Source organism: Catharus ustulatus, chromosome 1 (genome assembly GCF_009819885.2).
Source record: "Catharus ustulatus isolate bCatUst1 chromosome 1, bCatUst1.pri.v2, whole genome shotgun sequence".
In the NCBI taxonomy this organism is placed as follows: domain Eukaryota; kingdom Metazoa; phylum Chordata; class Aves; order Passeriformes; family Turdidae; genus Catharus; species Catharus ustulatus.
The window spans coordinates 16,861,342-16,883,957 of NC_046221.1; the positions used below are offsets into that span (position 1 = coordinate 16,861,342).

The 22,616-nt window shown below is 39.7% G+C and overlaps 1 protein-coding gene across 4 annotated transcripts in view; it reads left to right on the forward strand.

Moving 5' to 3' along the window:
• Window positions 1–22,616, forward strand: part of ABI1 (abl interactor 1) — a 78,730-nt gene that overhangs the window by 13,176 nt on the left and 42,938 nt on the right. For all 4 annotated transcript variants that reach the window (XM_033055947.2, XM_033055956.2, XM_033055940.2 and 1 more), the window contains exon 2: window positions 10,463–10,630. In XM_033055947.2, the coding sequence (XP_032911838.1) occupies window positions 10,463–10,630 (168 nt within the window). The remainder of the gene's footprint in view (window positions 1–10,462; window positions 10,631–22,616) is intronic.

Genomic DNA, 22,616 nt, shown 5'->3' on the forward strand with positions numbered 1-22,616 from the left:
AGTACAGTGACTGAGATGATTTTCTGCTGGACTGAGTATATTCATCTTCAAGACACTAAATAGCACTGTAGTGATACAAAGCATGAGGAGAGAATTTGATCCTATAATGGCCATTGTTTTCTTTGTTTTAAAAATACTGTGGTGTTTGGGAACTGCCTGAACTGTAAAATCTGGGCAGCAGCTGTGTGTCTAAAGTGACTCTGTTAAACATGAGAACTGTTCCTGAATTAGGAACACGTGCAATCCAGAAATTTGCTGATTGTCTGAAGGTCAGTGTAACTCTTGTCTCTACATTTTGTTGCCTTGAGATTCTCCCTGGAGCTGGACAGGCCTGCTAATGACTTTGTGCTCTCTTTTCCCATTTCCTTCACTGCTTTGTTGTCCTGCAACATCTCTGACGTCTCCGTGGGGAGGAACCTGTTGCAGTGCAGAGTGTAACTTTGAGCCTGCTTGTTTTTGGACCAATCCTGTAGCAGATGCTGACGTTCAGTGTGTTTGTTTTGCAGATAGATGTTGAGGTTACCTGTTGTATGGGTTCAGAGCACTGTTGACATAAAATAGAATACCATCTTGGAAGGGTGTTGGAGTGTATAAAATAGAAGCCTCCCTGAGTCCCTCAGAGAGAGAAAAGAATGCAGGGATTGAATTAAAGCCTTTAGAGAAATTAAAATATATTAAACCACACAGATATGAAACAGAGTGTAAGTTTTAGTTTTAAGTAAGAAAGAATATAATTTAAGTGCCTTGAGAGAGTAAAAAGCCCTAAAGCCTAGTTCAAAGTTCAGTAACTTAGCTCCAGACATAATGAAGACATAGCAGAACATTGCTTGCATTTCTAGATAGAACAGATAGAACCATTTATGTGAATAGATGGAACTATATGTGTAAATTTTGTGTAAGGACTGACACTACTTTTGTACTTTAGAATTGAGTTCTGATAAGTGTAGGGAGAATGTTTTAGAATCATGGTTTTAGCTGATTAGATGACTTATGAGTAAAATCCCCTGTATTGGAGTGAGAGAAAAAGAAGAAATGGAGGTAGAAAAAAATGGTGTGAGAGTTGCTGTTCCTGCTTCTTCTTGAGACTCTATGCCAGAAAGCTTTTAGCATGGACTTCAATGCTCTGAACTCTCTGCCTTTGAGGCTGATGTATTCATGCAATAAACAACTTTACAGCAACCAACAACTGCCCTTGTCTCTTTGAAGACCCAGATAAATGAAAACCTTGACAGAAGGGGACCTTAATCATCTGGTCCAACTCCTTTGGTGCAGAAGAAACCCTCATCTAGATATGATGCCCCAGCACCCTGTCCGGTTGAATATTAAAGATGGCCAGTGTTGGGGATTTCACCAATAGTCCCTGACAATATTATTCCAGTGACTGGCTGCTCTCATTGTGAAAACTTTTCCTATTGTGTCTAATCAGAATCTCCCCAGGAGTAAATTGTAAAAAGGGAGATACCATCTTTTTTGTAGCCACCCTTTAAATACTGGAATGTCTTTAGTAATAATCTGTGATAACACGACAAACTCAGATGAGACTATAATTTAATCCTTTATGCTAAATCTCTTTGTTTTAACCTTGCTTGCTCAATGCTATTTGGTGTGATGCCAGGCCTGCATAGAAAGTAGGGAGGACTAGAGAGTGAGAATCTGGAAAAAAAAAAAGTTAGTCTTTGAAACTTAGCTATGAAGTAATCAAATTTTAGCATGTTGCTTGTCTTCAGATAAAGATTGGTTGTATTCTGGGTTTAGACCCTCAGTTTGATTTGTCAAAACAGAAAAAAAAGACTTCATGTCCACAGTCACCAGTCCTTGAGAGTAAACTGAAGAGGTAAACAAAATCTACAGAAGGAAACATTGCTATGATAAACATAACAAAACTTTTTCACACAGAGTGAACTGAGAAGCTTTGCCCCGAAGCAGATTTCCCTGAGCTCTCGAGTCAGTGACCCGCATGACATGAAAGTCTGTCAAGTTCTGATTTTTCTCTCCATTTGGAGAAATTTGAATTTGGTTCTATGCTGCTACCACTATATCACAGAGAGGATATTGAAGTAACTAATAAATATTGAAGTGTTTCCTTCTTATTCCCACGAAAGAAAGAGTGAAAAATAAGTCTCAGACTTAGCAAGGAACATGTCTTGCTGGATGAGCTAATATTTGTGGGTGGATGCCATCACTTAAGAAAGTAAACAGAAAGCCATTTTAATTTCAAACTCTACTACAAAAACAAAAGATCAATATTTGAGAGACATTCTGTTTGTTTCTCTATGCACTATAGGTTCTCTAGTTCACTGTTATCTGCTGTCTGCTGTGCCAAAGTAATCATAAGCTCAAAGCCTTGGGTAGCTTTCGTAGTATTGAAGGAAGAAGCCCACTATGGACGTGCCAGGGATGTCTTTTACTGTCTGACAGTCCAAGGGTGGCTTTAGAATCACAGAATCCTAGAATTATTTAGATTGGAGAAGGCCTTTAAGGCCATCAAGTCCAGTCGTTAACCCAGCACTGCCAAGTCCACTAGTAAACCACATCCTAGGTGCCACATCTACATGTGATTTAAATACCTCTAGGGATGATGAATCCAACACTCTGGCTGATGTCTCTGATGTCAGAGCCTGCTTTATGCAAGCTCTGAAGAAAGTTGTGTTTGATGTCATAAGGCAGATCAGACACTACAAGAAAGTTCAAGGTAGTTTTGAAGCAGCTGTACGTGCTACTCTTGGGCAGTGCTTTACGGGAATGGAATATGTGGTTTCTGTACTGAAACTTACATTGTCTAAATCATGTAAAACACAGAATGTAAGACTTGGACCAAACTTCTTACCTTTGCTGTGCATGCAGCCTTGAAGCCTTACTAATTGAGCGTACAAGGGTTGTGTGAAAATGACACATGGGCATGTCTGCTTCTGTCACTTGAGTTCAGTGGGGCATGCCATTATGGTTGTACAGACAGACCGTGACAACTGGCAGTAACATTGTATTGTGCCAACGTATTTACTAAGACATCTCTTTGATTTGATTTGGCAGGAGAACTGAAAATTAAGTTTTCAACAGTATTTTTATATATTGTATGTAAATAATATACAGGTTTTTAATAAGGGGAGTGGCTTAGTCCAGAGCCAACATGAACCTTGTTTGTTGCATTGGGCAGAAAATGCAGAGCAGCTGGCATGTACCTTCCCAAGCTCCATCTGTCAGTCTGCATTGCTTTATAAATCACATTCCTAGTGGAGAGATTTGTTTCTTGCTGTAATGTTTGCAACCTGGATTAAAATGGAATTCCTCAGTTTTTAAAAAGAAATAATTTATTGTTTAAGTGTGTGTGTGTGTATATGTATGATATATGTATGTCCCTTAAGCTTTCCATTGGAATTAACTTCTCTCTTAATAAAGAAGCTTTTCTCCCCCTACCTTCCTCAAAAAAGAGGATGATTTAAAAAATTGAGACTCTTCTATTTACAGTTAATCAACAGAATGAAAAACAACTTTCTTTTCAAGTAAAAGAAAATCAGCAAGGACACAGTGAGATTGACTAAATTTGGTCTCAGCCCATAGAAATGCTAATTTGCTATCAAGGCTATTCAGGACTGGTCAGGGGAATATTATTGATGGAAATGAAGGATTTGCCTCTAGCTGATTGTCTCGTGCATACAGGATTTGGGGGAAGGGCTTGTCTGAAATAGAGTTTGTGAATTACAGGCAGTGCTGGTTACACTGCTGTATGTGTCTGTTAAACAGTAATTTGGTATGTGTCTTGACCCTTGAGATAAAGAAGCTGAGTAGTCAATGTTTTTTGTCAAGATAGTGTTTCTAAAAAGAAACAGACTGAAATCTAGTTTGTGGATTGTGGTGTGGTGGTGGTAATGATCATCATCTCATCTTCTGGTGTCTTGAATGAATGCCAGGTTTATTGTGCAAGATCTTTACTGGGGAGAAGAGATTTCAAGTTCTTCCAGTTTCTCTGCGTTTTGTATAGCTGAGTTATAAGCATCTTATCTGGAGAAACTCAACAGACATGGTACTATTTCATACCAGTGGGTTTTTTTGCTTTAGATGCTGGAAGGAGATTCCCTTGAGTTAAATGGTAGATGCTAGCTTTGCTGTGTTTATTGAGGATTTCTGCCTTAGTAGGTGTGAAGAATTACTGTTTACTTAATGGACTTGAAAGAATTTTAATCATGCTAGTTTTAGTTTTGGGGTTTCCACAGTGAGAGGTATCTCGGGGTTTAGAACTGCTGTTAATGGTTAGGCATCCTTCTGTACCTTACCTGTCTTTCAGATTCCTCCATGCTCTTGGAACAATTAGTAACCAAGAGCTTTGGTATTTCTATTTGACACTTCTTCTCACTGTGTGAAGAGAGAACTGTGCTGAATAGTGTGTTCTATTTCTTGTTTTCACTGTCAGTGAAGGATTGATTGCCAGCCCCCTGGAGAGGCCTTGGACAGGAGGTGGACATGTTCAGTGGCTGCAATATGTTGCTATTAATAGCTTGGAAGCTATGGGGTAATTAAAATCTTGAGCTTTTACTTGCACATACAAAAATTTAGGAATGATAGAAAAGTACAACAAAAAGACAAGTTCTGATAAAAATCACTTTAGTATAACCCCTGAACGTTTTTGTATTGCGTGTACTTCAGTACTGATCTTTGTGATGCAGAATTCTAGTTGAGATTTGCCAGTGGTCTGGAATGTGTGTGACTTTTTGGCTTTAGTTCCTCTTCATATGGAGGCTGGGTTGGTCCTATCATTTTATCAGGCTGTACTTGGATTAAGTCCCTTCCTGTTATTTGTCCCCATATAAGTGCTTGCTTTTTAAAGTTCCCACAGTTGTTTTTACTGATGATAATAATGATATGAATAGCAGAGCAAGTGGTTCCAGTAACAAGAATATGGATAGTGATCTGCTTATGTTGAAGAAAGACAGTAGATGAAGTGTACTGGTGACCCTCTAGAGCCTTGTGTGTGGTGAGAGGGTGTCTCTTGTCCTAGTATGTTGGACAAAGGTTAAATTTGAACTTCTGAGCTAACTCTCCTGGTGGGTTTCTTCGCTTTCCAGTGAGGGAATTGGGATGCTGACCAGTGAGGAACAATCCAACATGTAGGCAGGTATAGTCCAGGCCAGATATAACTCTGTGGATATTGGGATGCACTCAGCACATCATCCATCCCCCTGAAGTAAATGCATTACAGAGAGAATTTCTTCAATAGAATTGCTGTATGGTACAAGTACTGTGAGACAGTTGACACACCTGATTGATACTCTTACCTGCATGACATATATAATGTAAGGAACTCCATTTGTAAATTTTGAAACCTTAGTTTCCCATGCCACTTTGGAATGTTACATATCCCTTAAGGCTATATCTGTGGTGATAGAACCCCTGAACGCTCCCTGCTGAGTACCTGCTACTAATAACCACAGTCTGTGTAGATCTACCTGGATGGCTTCCAGACAGGTAGTTGGCTCCTGAAAGTTCTTCTGAATATAGAAACTTGTAGCACCTACTGCTGTGACTTACCAGTATGTCTCTCTTCTTTAATTTATAACTGATACTGTGGTGTAATAACCATCAGTAACAGCCAAAAATCTACCATGATGCAACGTGTTTACAAAGCAGTCTGATAAGCTCTATGAAAAACAGATAAGGGAGAACCTGTATCTGTGGGGTACCTACTTATTTAATATATGTAGCTCCTCAGGTATTTACAGTGATCTAGGGACATGATATTCAACATAAATTATGTTTAGCTCCCAAGCCAAAAGTCTAATCTAGTGTATATTGCATGTTTTAACCTTTTGAAAACACATTACTGCATCTTAGATGTGGAATATTTGGTCTTAGAACATACATTGTGAATAGTTTGGAGATGTCCGAGCCTTTTGTAATTAGCAGTGAGAAGTAACAAATAAACTCTCAAGACCAGCTTTGATTTGTTAAAAACCTTATCAGATCAGTGAAGCAGCAACTGCAGACTCATATATCTGAAGTTCCACATAATGGTACAAACCGTTGCTTTAGGGAGGTTTGCTCCGGTTTTCTGAGTGAGGAAACCACTTTTCAGAAATCCATTCCTTTCACTTAGGAGTGAAGAAAATTTTGACTGGATGGTTTGATAAGGATCTCTGAGCTAAAATGGCCAGAGTAGTGAAGAAAACAGGACTTGGAAACCCTGACTGTAGTGCTTGTGTTATCAGACAGCATGCATTCTTTAAATATCAAAGATTGATATATGATGAGGTGAACAAAAGAGAATACTAATGGATGTATTGATGACTTTGCATAGTTGCAGTCTGTGATGCACGACGGAGATTGCTGAATTTCTGTGGCAACTGGTTGTAGTAATCCTAGTTTTATCTTTAATCGACTAATGATAGGTGGAATTCTTTTTCAAAAAGACCAAAGTGTAGAAGTGAACATTTTTCTTGTGTTTTCTTGTGAAGCAAACAGCAAATGTACTGCAGTGTTGCATTTTAAAGATGCATGAGCAGTGAAAGCAAAAGCAAATAGAACTGAATGTAAAGCTGTTTGTAGCTTGATCGGGGGGGGAGTGATCAAGCCCAGCAACAGAGCTCCAAGCATCTGAACAACTACTGGACACTCAATACTTAAGAGCTGTGTTTAACTTACTGATTATTGGGCTGCTTTAGGGCAGTTCTCTGTTAGTAGTTTATCCTGATGAGTTTTTCTGTGCTTGAATTTGCGCATATTCCAACAACTTGAAGATGAAAAATGTGGAGCAACCCATGCCACATACTAAGGAGGTGTTTTGATTTGTTTTTGCTAGGTCAGCCAGCTCTGGTGTGATCTGATAAGCTACTTTCTGACATTTGTCAAATGGAGCTAGTTGTTCTGATGGGGAATTTATCTTACGGGGGGTTTCAAGCACAGTGAATGGAACTGAAGTTGGAAGAGGGAGAAGAGAGGTTGGACCACAGATACTGACTGGTGTGTTCACAATAGAAAGATTGACTTCTGAGGATACTTTGCAGTGTGAGCTGATGAGATTTGTGGAGGGAGCCTATACATGCAGTTGTGTGCTGTATGAACTGGCACATGGTGGGAATTAGCTCAGAGAGATGGGAAGGCAGATGGCTTGAACAGTGCACACACTACATTGTGGGGTTGTGCCTGTGTGGGTGGCAGTTTGGAGAGAGGGAGAAGATGTGACTTGTAAAGATCAGCTGTAGAGTGATGGACAGGTTCCTCATCATTTGACCTTGACATGTCACTGAACTGAAGACTCAGTAATTAAGCTTCTACTCTGTTTTTATTGTGTCAATTGCTTGGGTGCAGAACCGGTTTTGAATTTACAATATTATTTATGTAAATTTTCAAGGAAGCTTTATAATACAAGTTGTGTTTGACAGAAATACATGGTATGCAGTGTGGACTGCCATGCAGTTTTAACTGTCTCTTTATGTATCCCATTAAATTATATGAGATGTTTTCTTTTTAAATTTTTTAGTATTAAATCTAGTTATGTGGAAGCAGTTTCAAACAGCAATTTTATGATAGTGACATGACTTAAAGGTGAACTGGGGATACAGGTGGAAACTTACAGGAAAGAAACATTAAAATCTATGATGTTCTGTAAAGAATATCCACTTTGCTGCTAAAGGTGATCAACTTTTTGTTTATATCAGGGATAGCTGGGGAAAAAAGTTTCTTTGAAGCTTTAAATAGCAGATCGCAAAGTGGTTCTGAACCATTAGGAAAGAAGTTGGGTGACGGTCTTTGTATTATGTTGTCTTAAAATTGAATGGTTAACTAGTGTTTATGTATTACATTGAATGTAAACACGTGTGCTGTCTTCTAGTCTGCTTTCAGTTTTTTCCTAAAAAGAGATGTGAAAGTAACAGTTGAAGAACATTGCAACTCTTGGCTCCCTCCTGTTTTTGTCGCAGAGTTCTTGGCTTCTCCTTCTACCCTCCCACCTTTGCTGTCTATGAAGCTTTTAGCTTATATCTTGTGGATGCCAACAGTTCTCATTAAAATAATGCAAAAGACTGTATGTCAAGTTAGTTCTAATCTAACTGCAAACTGAAATTGCCTGAATTATCTGCAAGGCTTGAAATTGTTCCTAATCTAGTTCTTATAGGACATGAAATGCATTCCACAACTCATCTACGTTCATTTAATCCTGCTGCCAAAGTAGTAATGTGAGCAAATAACTAAAACGTTTGGTGCTTAGACAAATGGCAGCAAGGCTTTTAATCAATGAATCATACACATGAAAAGAAACTTGTTATACACTGAAGTTTTCTCATTCAACAATGCCAGTAATGTGAGTGCTGTGACTTTGTCACCTCTTAGTGTTTAGCCTAATAGTATTTAATTGAAACTTTGTAATAAGAAAACTGCTTGAGTAAAGGCTGCAGATCTCCACTTGAGTTTATATGAAGTTAAACTAATGTTGACTGCTGCTTAATTGGTTGTGTCTCGTTCAGTAAACCTTTTGTTTCAGACACTACTGATCTGCTACCTGCATTTTTACCATTTTCCATAGTGACAGAAGTTCAAGTGTGAATTATCAGTTGTTTTCTTTAGGCTGTAGCGCTCAGTAGGACAATGTTTTTGAAGTCACTGCTAGTGGTGAATTGAAGTTTAAAATGCCTCTTTGGAAAGCCAGAGTGCTTTCAGAAATTTGTTTCTTGAACCTTTAGTAGCTGTTTTGCAGGTTATGTTTTCTAAAGAAGCAAAGTGACTTTTACTATTTTTTCTGACAGCTAGAAATGTCAGTACTTTTTTTAGATGAAAGTTAGCTTTATTTGCATTTGGAAATACTGAAAAATGGAGTTTTACATGATCTGTCCTTAGTACATGCAATAGCTGTTCTGCCTTTTGGCAGCAGATTACATTGAATCATTCTTGCTGCTTCACATTTTAGAAGGTGTCTGTATATGAATGAATTCCATTTGAAGGATGACATTAACCAAGTGTCACTAATAAATGTCAAACATTGCTGGGAATGTTAGTCACGAACAGGAACAAAATTTCTGGGTTGGGGGAACTCACCAGTGTTTAAAATATACGTAAGCAAAACGTAGCATAGCACATTGCAGTATTTAGGTCATGATGCAACTTTTGTAGTGTATATGAACAGTTTGCCTTCTGTTTTTTTTCTTAAAAATAGGCAGAATTTAAAAATTAATAAGTGTGTGGAAAGTGGAAAACACAGGACTCAGTTGAATGCTAATGGAATGTCTTTGTTTTCTTGCTTTGTGCTTAACATTGTAACTCTTGCATACAATGTGTAGAGTATTATTCAAAGAAATCAACAATAAAAATAAAAGTCTGATTGGAAGGGGCTATTAATATGGACCTTTTCTATTGGTTGCTAAGGTCTATTGTTTGTTCCACAAATGCATAAAATTGGGAAGAAATTACACTAGCATTGAGTCAGTTGTGTACTGCAAACTCTTCCTAATGTGGTGCATCTCTATTGCAAGTGGAAGAAAAGAAACTAGGGATAGCTGCAAGTTCCAAGCTGGATAACAGGTGAAGTACATGGCCTCCACTGTCAGCTCCTAAGGTGTGATACAGGGAGTACTTTGAAAGGGATTCTGTCTGTGTGTTTCCATGGTAGAAGAGGTGTTATCTCCCATCCTGCCAGGGAGGAGGGACTTATTTGGACCATGCAACTCAAGTCATGTAAACAGTTCCTGATCTTGGACAGTAATCTGCCCTCTGACTAGGGAGCCATGCCTCAGGACAGATTGAGGACTTCACCTTAGCAAGATGTGATTTCAGTGGGAAAGTTACCCTGTCTCTATATTTTAACTCTTCAGGGGAAAGCATATATTCCTTTCTGATACCTCAAAATATGTGTGTCTTGTAAGTCAATGATGAACTTTCTCAGCTGTCAAGGAAAGTTTATTAAACTTTTGTGAGAAAAGGGATAATTTCACAAGTACTCCTGTGTGCAGGAAGCCTTGTGCATGCCATCCTCATGCTCTACTTGCCTTTCTCTTGGTCTGTGGAAGTAGTAGCCAGCATAGCTGGAGGGTGAGCTTTGTAGATGACATCTGGAATAGGGGACACCCAATTGTGGGAAAATATTTTTTCTGTCTTAATTAGCCTGGGCTGCATGACCTCATAAGAAATGGCAAAAGGAGCATTTCAGTGGTCATGGGGATTTGGAGGCTTTTTGGAAAATGAGGGATTGGGCAGGCTTTAGTAACTCAACGCCAACAAATCACCATAGTATTGTTTCTCCTACTGAATGAATTATTCCTTGGCATCTAAATTTATTATCTCTAAAAAATTTTCGAATACTTTATCTCCTCTGTATGGTTGAGATTTTTAAAAATCTCATGCAGATCAAGTACTTTGGCTGCTCAATCAGACCTTCTTGATTACAGATTCTTCCAAATACAGGTTGTATTTTTTTGTTCCTGTCCTTTTTCCCCATCCTCTTCCTGGTCTAAAGCAGATGTCTTGTTGTTTTGCTTTACAGGCTCCAGATAAAAGGAAAGCATTAGAAGAGACCAAAGCCTACACAACTCAGTCTCTAGCCAGTGTTGCTTATCAGATCAATGCACTGGCCAACAATGTATTACAACTGCTGGACATCCAAGCGTCCCAGCTACGGAGGATGGAGTCCTCCATCAACCATATCTCCCAGGTAATCTCTTTTTTCTTTTATAATAGAGAACTGACAGTGTTGGAGAAGGCATTATCATGTTTCGTATTGAGTTGGATAGTATATATTGACTTCTTCATTGTGATAGAAAATGGTGAGGTTATTTTCTTTCTAATATTTATGAAGCATGCTTTGTGATTAAGGTCATGACCAAAATAAAATACTTCCTGTATCAAGAATGCTGGAATTATACTCAAAGCAGGAATTAATTATTAAGATTTCAAGATCTGAAGCCCTACTTGAAGGAGGGGTTGAGAGAAGGTTTCTGTTTCTGAGGGAAATCCAGTTAGAAGTGCCATATGGGAGGTGGTATTTTATTTGATACATGCAGTGAGTTAATTTGTTTTCATGGCCTTGCAGGATATAGTTTCATGTGCTGTTTGGAAGGGGAGAGAGGTTCACATGCTGCCACTACCTGGTCAAGTCAAACTCCTTCCCAGCCAAGGCAGTTAAATGAATGAACTGACAGGACTTGTACTGTGACTGCAGTATTATTGGAGTTTCTGCAGTGAGGACATGGAAACAGATTGCAGGAAAGACTAGGCCTATCCCTCTCTGTGGCAGTCTGTATTTCCCTGGCTGAAGCTTCACCCTGGCTGCCTGCTTCTGGTGGGGGGGGGGAAGTATTGCTGCTGCTGCCTGCCTTGTACCTGATCATTGGCTTGATTGTATGCTTACTCAGCCAAAAATGTCTGCTGTGTTTAATCTGGAAGTGGCTGCATAACCAGGTGTGTGCCGTGTTAGTGCCAATGAAGGCAGGGACAGGACTCTGTTATTTCATCCTTCCATTACTGTTCTGAAATGGACTTGAGGGAGTTGTTAACAGCCCAATATCCACTCTGTCATGCTCTTACTGAAATTCAGTAGGATCTTCACTGGGCTTTGTCGTATGTTTCTTTGAGATATTTCATGAACAAGTAGCACAAGACGCAACCTGAAATGTTCTTCAGTGCAGCCAGTGAATTAAAAACCTTAGTTGGTCAAACAGCAACCTGTTGGTGGTACACCTTCGACCCAATATGAGAAAGAAAATGCTTCTTATTGTCTCTGTCTCCCTCCCCAGCCTTGCTAACCTCTCTTAGTGTTTTTTTAGAGTTGTGTCTAAACATCTTTCTGTGAAATGGCAGCACAGTGGTTTTATCAAAAGCATGTCAGCAGGGAGAAGATTCCAGTCCATATGGAAGGGCCCTCCTAGTAACAAACCTATCAAAAAGGCACGTGAAGTTAACATGTGCTGAAAACTAAACAATGCTAAAATCTGTGGTGAAGTATTAAACCAGTACCTGCCACTGAAACAGGAAAGTAGGAGGAAATGAAATTGCTGTAGATAAGTTTTTTTGATTTTTGTTTTCTGTTAACTATTCAGAGATGCTGGGATTATGACTACCTCTTAAGAAATGATTGAATAAAGAACTGAATCTACAGACTTTCCCAAGCATTGGATGTCCTCTTATACTGAGCATATATTTTCTCAAGTGTTTTGAGAGCTGCAGTGTGTGTGTATGAAGTGATTATTGTTAAATTCTTATTGACCTACTAATATGACTAACCATGGAAAAAACCGAAATGTTTGATACTAGCGTAAAAGGTGTTAACCCACTGTACTATTTGCTGCTTGGATTGAAGGCACTATGCTGAAAGCTATTGAGTCACCTGATACATGAACTGTTTGCTAAAGGCTGTGAACAATCAGTGCTTTGTAAAGCTTCTGAGGAGTGTTTTACCAAGGTCACTTGCTTGTAGTTTCTGTCCTGGTTGGTCTTGCCTGAAACTAATCCTTGCTTATAAATGAACCTCTGCAGACTAATTTTGCAGAATTAAACTGGATACAGATAATGCACACATACCAGCTCAGCTATTTGCTTTGAAGTGTTTCTGCTCAAATGCTTCGACTGCCTTTCTTAAATTGGCTGTACAATTGCTGTGATAGACTGTTTTTAAATGCTTTGGGATCTCCAGAGTGTCTTTTCCTGTGCCTGTATCAATTGTGAATATTTTCATGTTACTAAAACATGGGGATGAACAAATTCTCAAAATGGCATTCTTTTCTGTGAAAGAAGTATTGCCTAGAAACACAGAACTGAGGCATTGCCAGTCATTTACTAGATTCTGGGTTTTGCAAAGAGCAACTGTCTGTGAAATAAGGTACAATTTGATAGTTCTTCTAAGGAAGAAAGTCCTGTGGCTCTTCTGAGCACAGTCTGATTCTGTTTCCATACTGGCTTTCAGTTCACTATGCATGTTCTCCAGAATGACTCAAAGCTAAATCCCTGGATGGCTAAACCTGATTAGTAGCCACCCTGTATTTTTCCTAGCTTTATATCTTCTTCACTGGAAAAAACACTCATGAAAAGTTAGGTGTTAGGCTGGTGTGTTATATTGCTACTGGTGCCTAATTTTACAGATGGAAATTGTGCTTGGTTTCATAGGAAAAAAAAATTATTTGGCTTTGGTTTCTGGTTGAGCACAAACACAGAGGCTTCACATGAGTAATCGCAGTTTGGTGAGGGAGCACTTTCCTGAGGTGGAGGCAGTGAACAGCTCTGGGAATGGCTTTCACATAGCAGCCAGAGCAAAAACCTGCCCAGCTGCATCTGTATTTTCTGTAGTTACAGTTGTCTTTCAGCTGGAATGCCTGGGTCTGGAATGACCTGCCATGTGATCATCTACTACACCCGTACAGGGGCTGTACACATAGAACTCAGCTCTTCGGTTTAAATCCTTTGTATTGACTTGGAGTATTGCCAAACTGACTTGACCTTTCCAAGCTGCTGTGATACAGCAGAACAGAGTCTTGGACACTCTTCTGGAGAAGTTTGAAAACCCTTCTGGTATAAGGGATTCTACTTACCCTGTTAGGCAAGAACTGGGGGGAAAAAGATAATAAGTGTATACTTGGCACCAACACGAGCATCAGGACTTCACTGATGGCATTAACTTAGCAAATGTGCCAGACACCATCCTGCAAGAAGGGCTGAATGCAGGATCCAGGGAACTACAAACCTGTCAGCCTGACCTCGATGCCAGGGTAGTTCATGGGATGCATCATCTTGAGTGCTGTCATGTGACACATGAAACCAGGGAATCAGACCCAGCCAGGATCGGTTTGTGAAGGCAAGTCCTGCTTGACCAACCTGATCCCCTTCCATGACAAGGTGCCCATGTAGTGGATGAGAGAGCTCTCATCTCTGTGTCTACCTGGGCATTTGTAAAGCCTTTGGCATCATTTCCCACAGCATCTCCTGCAGAAACTGGTTGCTAATGGCTTGGATGGGTGTGCTCTTTGCTGGTGGAAAACTGTGGAGATGGCATGCCTGGGAGTGTTAGTGAATGGAGTTAGATCCAGCTGGTCACTGATCACCAGCAGTGTTCCCCAGGGCTTGGTATTGGGGCCAGTTTAGTAGCTTTATCAGTGATCTGGATGAGGGGATTGAGAACACCCTCAGTCAGTTTGCACACACAGCAAGGGAGGTGGAAGTGTTGATCTGCTGGGGGGCAGGAGGAGTCTGAACGGGGATCTGGACAGGCTGGATGGATCAGAAGAGGCTAATGGTCTGAGGTTCAGCAAGACAAAGTGGCAGGTGCTGCAGTTGGAGTACAACAATCCCATGCAGCATTCCAGGCTTGAAAAAGTATCTGGGAAGCTGCCCAGCTGTAAAGAACCTGGGGGTGTTGTTCAACACAAGCTGAACCTGACCCAGCATGTGCCCTGATGGTAAAGAGTACAGTGCCATCCTGGCCTGTGTCAGATGTAGCATGACCAGCAGCATTAGGGAAGTGATCATCCCTCTGTACTCAGCACTGTTTCTTGGTTGTACTTGGCTCTTCCTCTCCTCTTCTTGGATATGAGAGTTGACTTAAAACATATATTTTAAGATAAATTTTTTGCTGCTTCATTTCCACAGAGTTCAAGAGAATGAAGATGGGACAGCCATATTTCTCAGAGGAGAGAGGTTGACAGGGACATCTTTGTTTACTGTGTCAAAACTGAAAAATGTACCAGATCAGCACTCATGTTTGTCAGAGCTGCAGCACTGGGTGTAGCAGCTATTCCTTTTTTCCCCCCTCTACATAAACAGTTTTTAAATAGTTCAGTATTTAAATCCAAGCATGAAGAAAGCAATAGTCTCCTTTTTAAGAAATGATAATATTCACCAGGAAACACTGCCCCTCTTAAACATTCAGTGTGAAGATTTTCTTTTGCATCTGAAGCTCTCCTCTAAAGTGAAATAGGGACTATTGCAAAATAATGTATTCTGAAAACATCACTCTCAGCAAAAAAGATACATGCACATCTTTTGTTACCATTTAAAGTTACAAGCTTTTAGAACTAAAAAAATAATTTAAAAACTCCTCTGAATTAGTTCAGAAGAATCTTTCCTGTTACCATGTCCATGTCTGATTAATTGCATGTGTAATTCAAGCGCTGTGTGCAAGCAGAAAGCCAAATGCCGTATGTTGCTACAGTGTGGTTATGTAGGTAAAGTTGGGGCAACAGTGCAGATATTCAGATGTCTTCTTGTAGGCTTTCTGAATTCTACAACCTCCTTTCTGAATCCTCCTAGCCTGTGTTCAATCGCAGATAGACAGTCCCAAATACTAAAACCTTTCCATTGGGTTAGCTACCAGTCAGGACTGATGTTGATTAGATTTCAGAGAAGTCCTGCATGTTCTGGGGCTGTGAGGGGTGAACTCCTACGTAGTAGCAAGTTGATGTTCAGCAGGGAAGAGGAGCACAAGAGCTGTCACATGCTCAGCCTGTCTCTGGTGTTTAAAGAGGTGAAAGGCAGTGCAGGTACACTGGTGACTCTTTATGATTGAGTTTTTGTGGGGAAGAGCTTTCAGAGTGTGTGTGTACTTTGGATTAATGTGATGCTTCATTTAGGAATTGGGCTGTATGATCACAACAGAGTTTGATGTTGAGATTTTTGTGTGTCTGGGTCTTCAAAGAGACAAGGGCAGTCAGTTGTTGGTTGCGGTAAAGTTGTTTATTGCATGAATACATCAATCTCAAAGGCAAAGAGTTCAGAGTGTTAAAGTCCGTGCTAAAAGCTTTCTGGCATAGAGTCTCTAGCAGAAGTAACAGCAGCTCCCACACCTTTCCTCTTCTTCCTCCTTTTCTTCTTCCTCTCTCACTCCAATATAGAGGATTTTATTCATAAATCATCTAATCAGCTAAAACCATGATTCCAAAACATTCTCCCTACACTTACCAGAACTCAATTCTAAAGTACAAAAGTAGTGTCAGTCCTTACACAAAATTTACACATATAGTTCTATCTATTCACATAAATGGTTCTATCTATTCTATCTAGAAATGCAAACAATGTTCTGCTATGTCTTCATTATGTCTGGAGCTAAGTTACTGAACTTTGAACTAGGCTTTAGAGCTTTTTACTCTCTCAAGGCACTTAAATTATATTCTTTCTTACTTAAAACTAAAACTTACACTTTTGCTTCATATCTGTGTGGTTTAATATATTTTAATTTCTCTAAAGGCTTTAATTCAATCCCTGCATTCTTTTCTCTCTCTGAGGGACTCAGAGAGACTTCTATTTTATACACTCTAACAGTTTAATTCATGTTTGAGAACCAAGAAGTAGAAAGAGGGTAGAAAATCTGCTGGTGAGTGTGGATGGTCATACCTAGAAACAAGCAATTATGTGAAGTACTTTTGTACAGTTATGGATGGGAGCAAAAGACCTTTCCAGATCCTCTTGATGATGACTGTGCCTCCAAAGTACAGCTGTCCAGGTACTTTTGTGCTGAAGGTGCCTCTTTAAAAAGAAGTATATGCTTAGACCCCTGACCTTTGTGTCTGACCTGAAGAACATACACACTAGATGGAAGGACTGTTAATTGGAGAGAAGATTAGCCAGATCTAGCAAACGGTTGACTTCTGCTAAGAAGCAGGGTCAGTACTGGAACCCACAGTGTTCAGAACATTCTTTGGAAACCATTCAGAACATAAAGCATATCCTCAACAAATCTGGGACTAACTCTGAATTAGGTAAGGTGATTCATACACTGAGTGGCAGAGCTTCAGGACTCTTATTGAACCAGCAAAAACCTTGGGAAACTGGGCAAGGTGCAAGGTCCTATACCCTAGGGTAGGGCCTGGAGTGCCTTTTTATGCACTGGAAGGTGACTGTGAGTAGCAATGGGTTGGAGAGGAGCTGGTGTGCTGATGGGTGCTGTGCTGGGCATGAGCCAGCACCACAAGGCTATTTGGATAAGTGAAGCAGTGTGGTGGGGCTGCCTTGGGAAGATTGTGGCTGACAGATGAAAGGCAATGATGTGATTTCATCTGGAGTGATGGGTCAGAGTTGATTTTTTTCGCCTTGTTCAAGAGTGATTTAGAGGAAACTGGAGACAGTCCAGTAGAGAGGAATGCAGCCATGGTCAGGGCATGGAGCATGCAGCCTGCTAGGAGAGTTTGAAGGAGTTGTGTTAGTTTGGTCTGATAAAGAAAGAGCAAAGCAGTGATGTTATGGTAGCCTAGTTGTACTTAAGTCTGTTTCTGTCTCTGCAGTTAGTCTTTTGCTTGACAGTGACCATGTAATGTTAAACAGCTAACCATAAGCTGAAGCTTGGCAGATTAGTACATGGAGTTGGAAAAAGCATTTTTATTTTGGAGTGTGATGCAGCAGCACCGGACCTCTGCCAGGACTCTCTTCGGTGTTGCACTGTAGCAGCTGGATGTATCCTAAGAGTTGACTTTGTATCCTTGAAATGCCCGTCATAAGTTGTAGGAACTAATTGGTTCGGGGATGGGGACATAATTACAGAGTCAGGGGAGAAACTGCCATCACATACCTACAAATCTTGTAAGCTCCACTTCCATCCAAATTTTCCTATCCACACATCCAAAAGTGTGTGGAGAGACCAAAAGTATCAGCAGGAACTAGTGCATCATCTAATGTTGTATACATTAGAAAGATAATGTCTTCTGTCTGGTTCTCTTGGACAGCCCGTGCCTGCCAGCAGCCACAAATACTCTAAATATGGCTAGAAACTTGCACCTTTTGTTTAGATTAAACTTGCCTTGGGTGACGTTCCCTCTCCTAATAAAGTGCTGACAGTTATCTCTGTGGCCTTTGCTTCACATCCTGTTCTTCCTGTTCTCTCCCTGAGAGAGGCCAAGGCTCCAAGAAGTTGTGCTGTGCTTGCTCTGTTTATCTGTCTGCTTATGAAAATTGTTGTCAACTTTGTGCATATCAGCTTCTACATGATCTGTATAAATTGCTCAGAAAGTAGTATAATATGTAAGAGTTGCCTTGTCACCCATTCAGCTGAGACATTCCCTTTATGTCCACAAACGAATGTAGACATGTAGGATATCTGTAATTCCTTTGCAGTTCAGCTGATTCAGTCAAAAAGAAAACCCCAGCAGATTACTAACAAACAAACCAAGGCAACCCCCGTGATACTTAGTTAAGTATGCCTCTGAGAGGGCAACCACAATGTCAGCCTTTCTGTGATGGCTTGCTTTGATAAAGACGAAACTGAACTAGAAACTTCTGTTTCACACTTTTTTTTTTTTTTCCTTTTCCCCCTGTGGAATGCAGGGTTTTGAACATATTTTTGGGAAATGGGCAAAGTTGCTTACCTTAATGATTGTCATGAATTCCTTCATATGCTTATTCCCATTCCACTGTCTGATAGAAGGGCAGTCTGAATGCATAGTTTTCAATGCGTTTTAGACCATTAAAACCTTCTTTCTGCTCAATGGTTATTTGGCTCTAAGCTCTAGATACCTCATTAAATACTAAATTAAGAGGCCTGATGCAGTCTCTTGTTTTTTGAAATCAAAGCCAAAAATCCAGGACTGCTAACATGACCCCGAAGGTCCTTTTGGACAGTTTTGTGTAACAAAGGAGTCATCAGTGTTTGTGCAGTCTTTTTAATGAAAGCCTCTCATATCTGACAAAATGCGTCAGTAACCTGATATGAAGTCACATATTGGACTTTCCAAGGAGTCTTGTTTTTGTTTTTTTTCCTTCAGATGAATCTGATGAGCTTGCTGCCTGAAATTGATGTTCCTTTTATTTCAAGTCTTAGTAAACCAGCAGTCTTCACATATGACTAGTTCCTGGCTTACATGAAATTGAAGTTTTATCTCTGTCAATGTTTTAATTGCACAAATGCAGTGTATGAGGTGATAAGAACATTGTGCCTAGTAAAACAGCAGGTAGCCAGCTACCAAAGCATTTAGTCAGTTGTTGTACCGTGCCATCCAGTGCAGCTATTTGGGATGTTGGTTTTTGTGGCAGCTGGGTAGTGTGCTTGAGCTGACTCTTTTTGGGGAAACAGAGGGGAAAAACGAGTAGAAGAAGCATACTGTGGAGCAGATTGAGTAACAACAGCATTCATTGTACAGCATCACTGAAGCTGCCACTCAAGCACAAGAACTCATCCTGCTGGGTGCTTGTGGCTGGACTTCTTGTGCTGTTCAGGTAGGAATTGCTTAGTGTTCTCTGCTGGCTGGTTTTACTGGGGCCACATAAATGCTTAGTTAACTTAGATCTGCAGGTGGAAAACCAAGTAATGATTCACATGAGTGTTTATAAGCCAGTAATAACACTGCCACTTTTTATGCTGCTGCTGGTTTGACTTTATTCTCTTTTTTAGCAGCCTTTTGGGACCCACTGATATCTGTTACGCATGTCTTGTAAAGGCCCCCTTACAGGTCATATATACAGAGAACACTTTGTTAGTTCATGGGAGGTCTGTGAATGACTTGGTAGCTGCTTTTCTAAAGCTGGGAAAACTTCTGTTGTTTTTCTGTAACTTTGAAAAAATGGGTATGAAGTGTGAAAATCTGTCCTATGTTATTCTTACTAAACACTTATGTGTTATGTGGCTCCTGAGCCCCAGTGGGAATCCTTTCTTTTCCCCAGCATCATCTCTGCATCACCGGGGCAGTCACAGACCACAAAGGGAAGTTTCCCTTCACTGTACTGCAGAAAAAAAAAGTGAAATTGTGTTGGGTGATACAATTTATGGCTAAAGACTTAAATAGGTTACCCTGAACATTGTTTATTTAGGACAGTTTATTTTGCTGGAGAATATTGTGGATTCTCCCCTGACCCTGCTGCTAGTGCCATCACAGAGAGGGCATTGTGGCAGTAGTGGAAATGAAATTGTAAATTTGTTTAAAAGCTGTACTGTATATAGGATTTTTATTTTTTGACAAAACTCTGTTTTGAATGAGCTCATTTTAAGTGACAATTAGCTAAGGCTATCATTTGCTATTTCAGTCATTCCTGTTTGGATTGTTGACTATGCATGTAGAAGTAACCATCAGAAAAATATGTGTGCCTCTTTCTCAATTCCAATAAATAGATTACTAAAGCTGTCATTTTCCTCTCTAATATTAAATTCTGGTTCCAACAAATAGTTATATTATTTATTTAATAATTTGGGCTAGTATTGTGTCTAATTCCATCTTATGAGCATAAAAATAAGTAATAAGTAATATGTGACCACAGAATCACAGGTTTTGTATGTTGTTTGCTTTCTCTGTAAGAATCTAATGAGTAGCTATGACTTCTTAATGAATGAATGCTAATGTCTAATGTTAACTTCACTTGTTCACGCCTAAAAGCATTTGCTTCTTCCCCTCACATACTGTCCTGGGATGATTATTTACAATGGATCCAATGGTGCAATTCAGCATGGTCTCACACCAGGACTAAAGCATGGCTTTCTATTTCTTTAACTGGCTTCTCTGTCCTTGCTTTCAAGAGAGAAATAATAATCAACCTGATCTTGTCATGCTATCTCAAATTCCTCTGTGTGGCAAGACCAGGAGCAACAGGGTATGATTAAAAGTTATTAAGCTTCTAAATATAAAGAAAGAACAAGTAGGATGGGGACCTTAGAGTTCAGAAGAGTCATGATGGAAATAATAAAATATGTCATTGCTTCAGAAAAAGTCAGTTGGGGTATCATTTGAAAATATAAAAACATGGAAATTGAATAATGACTGAAAGGCTTGATTTGAATGTAGGAATTTCTGTTTGCATGTTGAACTCAGTGTCTTAGAGTATTATTTTTTTCATTTTAAGTTAATATTTTTGAACTGTGTTCAAAACTAGGCTATATAAGGTTGCAAGATAAGCCTTCAAACCACAAATCAACCTTTATTGGACTGGAAAGGAGATAAATGTCGTCTTTGGGAAGCTGATCCTTCCTTGTCCATTTATAGGATTTTCTTACGTATGTGAAGTCAAGTATTGAGCAAGATGCAGTAATGGCCAGATGTAGCACAGGACTAGAAGAGATGAGTTCTGCTGTGGATAAGGTTTGTCACTGAAGCTAGGCTGAACAAGGGGCTAACTGAAGTTTTTGAGCAGGGTACATATTTTTTGCTCTTTAATAGCTCTTAGGTAGTGTATGGTAAGCTAATAAGATACCTTCTGGAGTGAACTAGCAATTTATGTATTCCTCTAAATTGTTCTTGGATTTCTTTTCATTAAAACTTAGATTTATTTGAAATTATGCAGTTGACCTGTGTATGTGTCTGGGCTGATTATGGCTTCTGAGAGTGGAAGAATGGCAGAAATATTATGTTATTTCAGTACTCTGTCTCGGGACTTTTTTGCCTGCTGTGGTGATGAGTGAGATGCTGAAGTAATTGAGGACAATCTCCATTTGGTAATTGGAGGAAACTCCAAATCACAACAGAAATGTTCTAACCTCATGTAATTGAGTCATTAAGGTAAAGAGAAGTCCAATCAAAAGGCCTGAAACAAATTAGCCTTTCTCAGCTATCTAATCTCCTACCTGTGTCACTGTATTTTGATTTAGCTTCCTCATGCATTCTAAATGTCATGTTAAGAGCCAGCACCGATAGGGTAGTATCACCTATAAAGTGATAGGAGCCAGGTCATCCTTCATTTCATTTGTTCCACTCTGCACATGAGGATGGCCATCTTACCGCTTACATATCCCTGGTTTAGCCTCATCCTAACCTGGTGTGTAGTTAAGCATGCTTAATTTTGTTTTACGGCTGGTGTTCAGACCTGTAGATATGTCTGCTAATGCTTTATTTTGATGGCAGTGAAGAAGCTGCCCTCAGAAGTGCTGCATCTATTACAGCTTTAAAGCACTTGTGATGTAGTGGTTGTGTTTGATGGTACTCTGGAATTTGAATGCTAAAACTGGAGAGAATTTATGGGGGTATTCATGGTGCTTTGGTTAAAATAACAAGTTTTTCCCTTTTCTGAGCTCACGCTGTGGCACATTAATAAATAAGAAAAAGCTCAGGGACTGGGGGATGGTTTCCATAAGCCCTCACTGAGCAAAACTAGAGTTCAATCACTGGGGATTTTGCTGCTTTAAGCAGCAAATTCCTCCTGCAGTGCAGTGTGCCGCTGGCTGGCAGCAAGAGAATCAAGCTTCACTCGCAGTTAGCTTGCTTCATACTTCTAGACGTGCAGATGTGGGAGCAAAAGGAGAATGAGGGGACCACAACTCCAAGTTACTGGCATCTTATTTTCAGCTCAATAACTTTAAGACTGTATTTCCTCGAGCTGCATTAATGTGTAGTCCTTCAGTCAATGCAGAAATTTCTTCAGAGCTGCTCTCCACTACAGCTGGCTGAAATACTTGGACTAAATATATCTGACATTTTAAAATTATTTGAAAAACTTTTAAAATCCTGGTTTTCATGTGAAATGTTTGCCTAGAATATGTTTCAGAAAATACTGTATTATTGAATAATGACAGATCACCTACTTTGAGACTATTGAAAAACATCATCTAATCAGTAGGAACTGATTCAAGAAAATGTGGAATGAATTTTTCCACATGCATTTTTAGAAAGCAGAGGTTCTGCAAATAATTATGTGACTTAAACAAACATCCTGGGAAAGCAGATTGTGAGCAGTCTGCAGATCTTACTTGGATAGTTTTCCTGAGTCCTCTTCCCCTCCTTCCCATTTGCCGAGATTCCTTAGTCGCG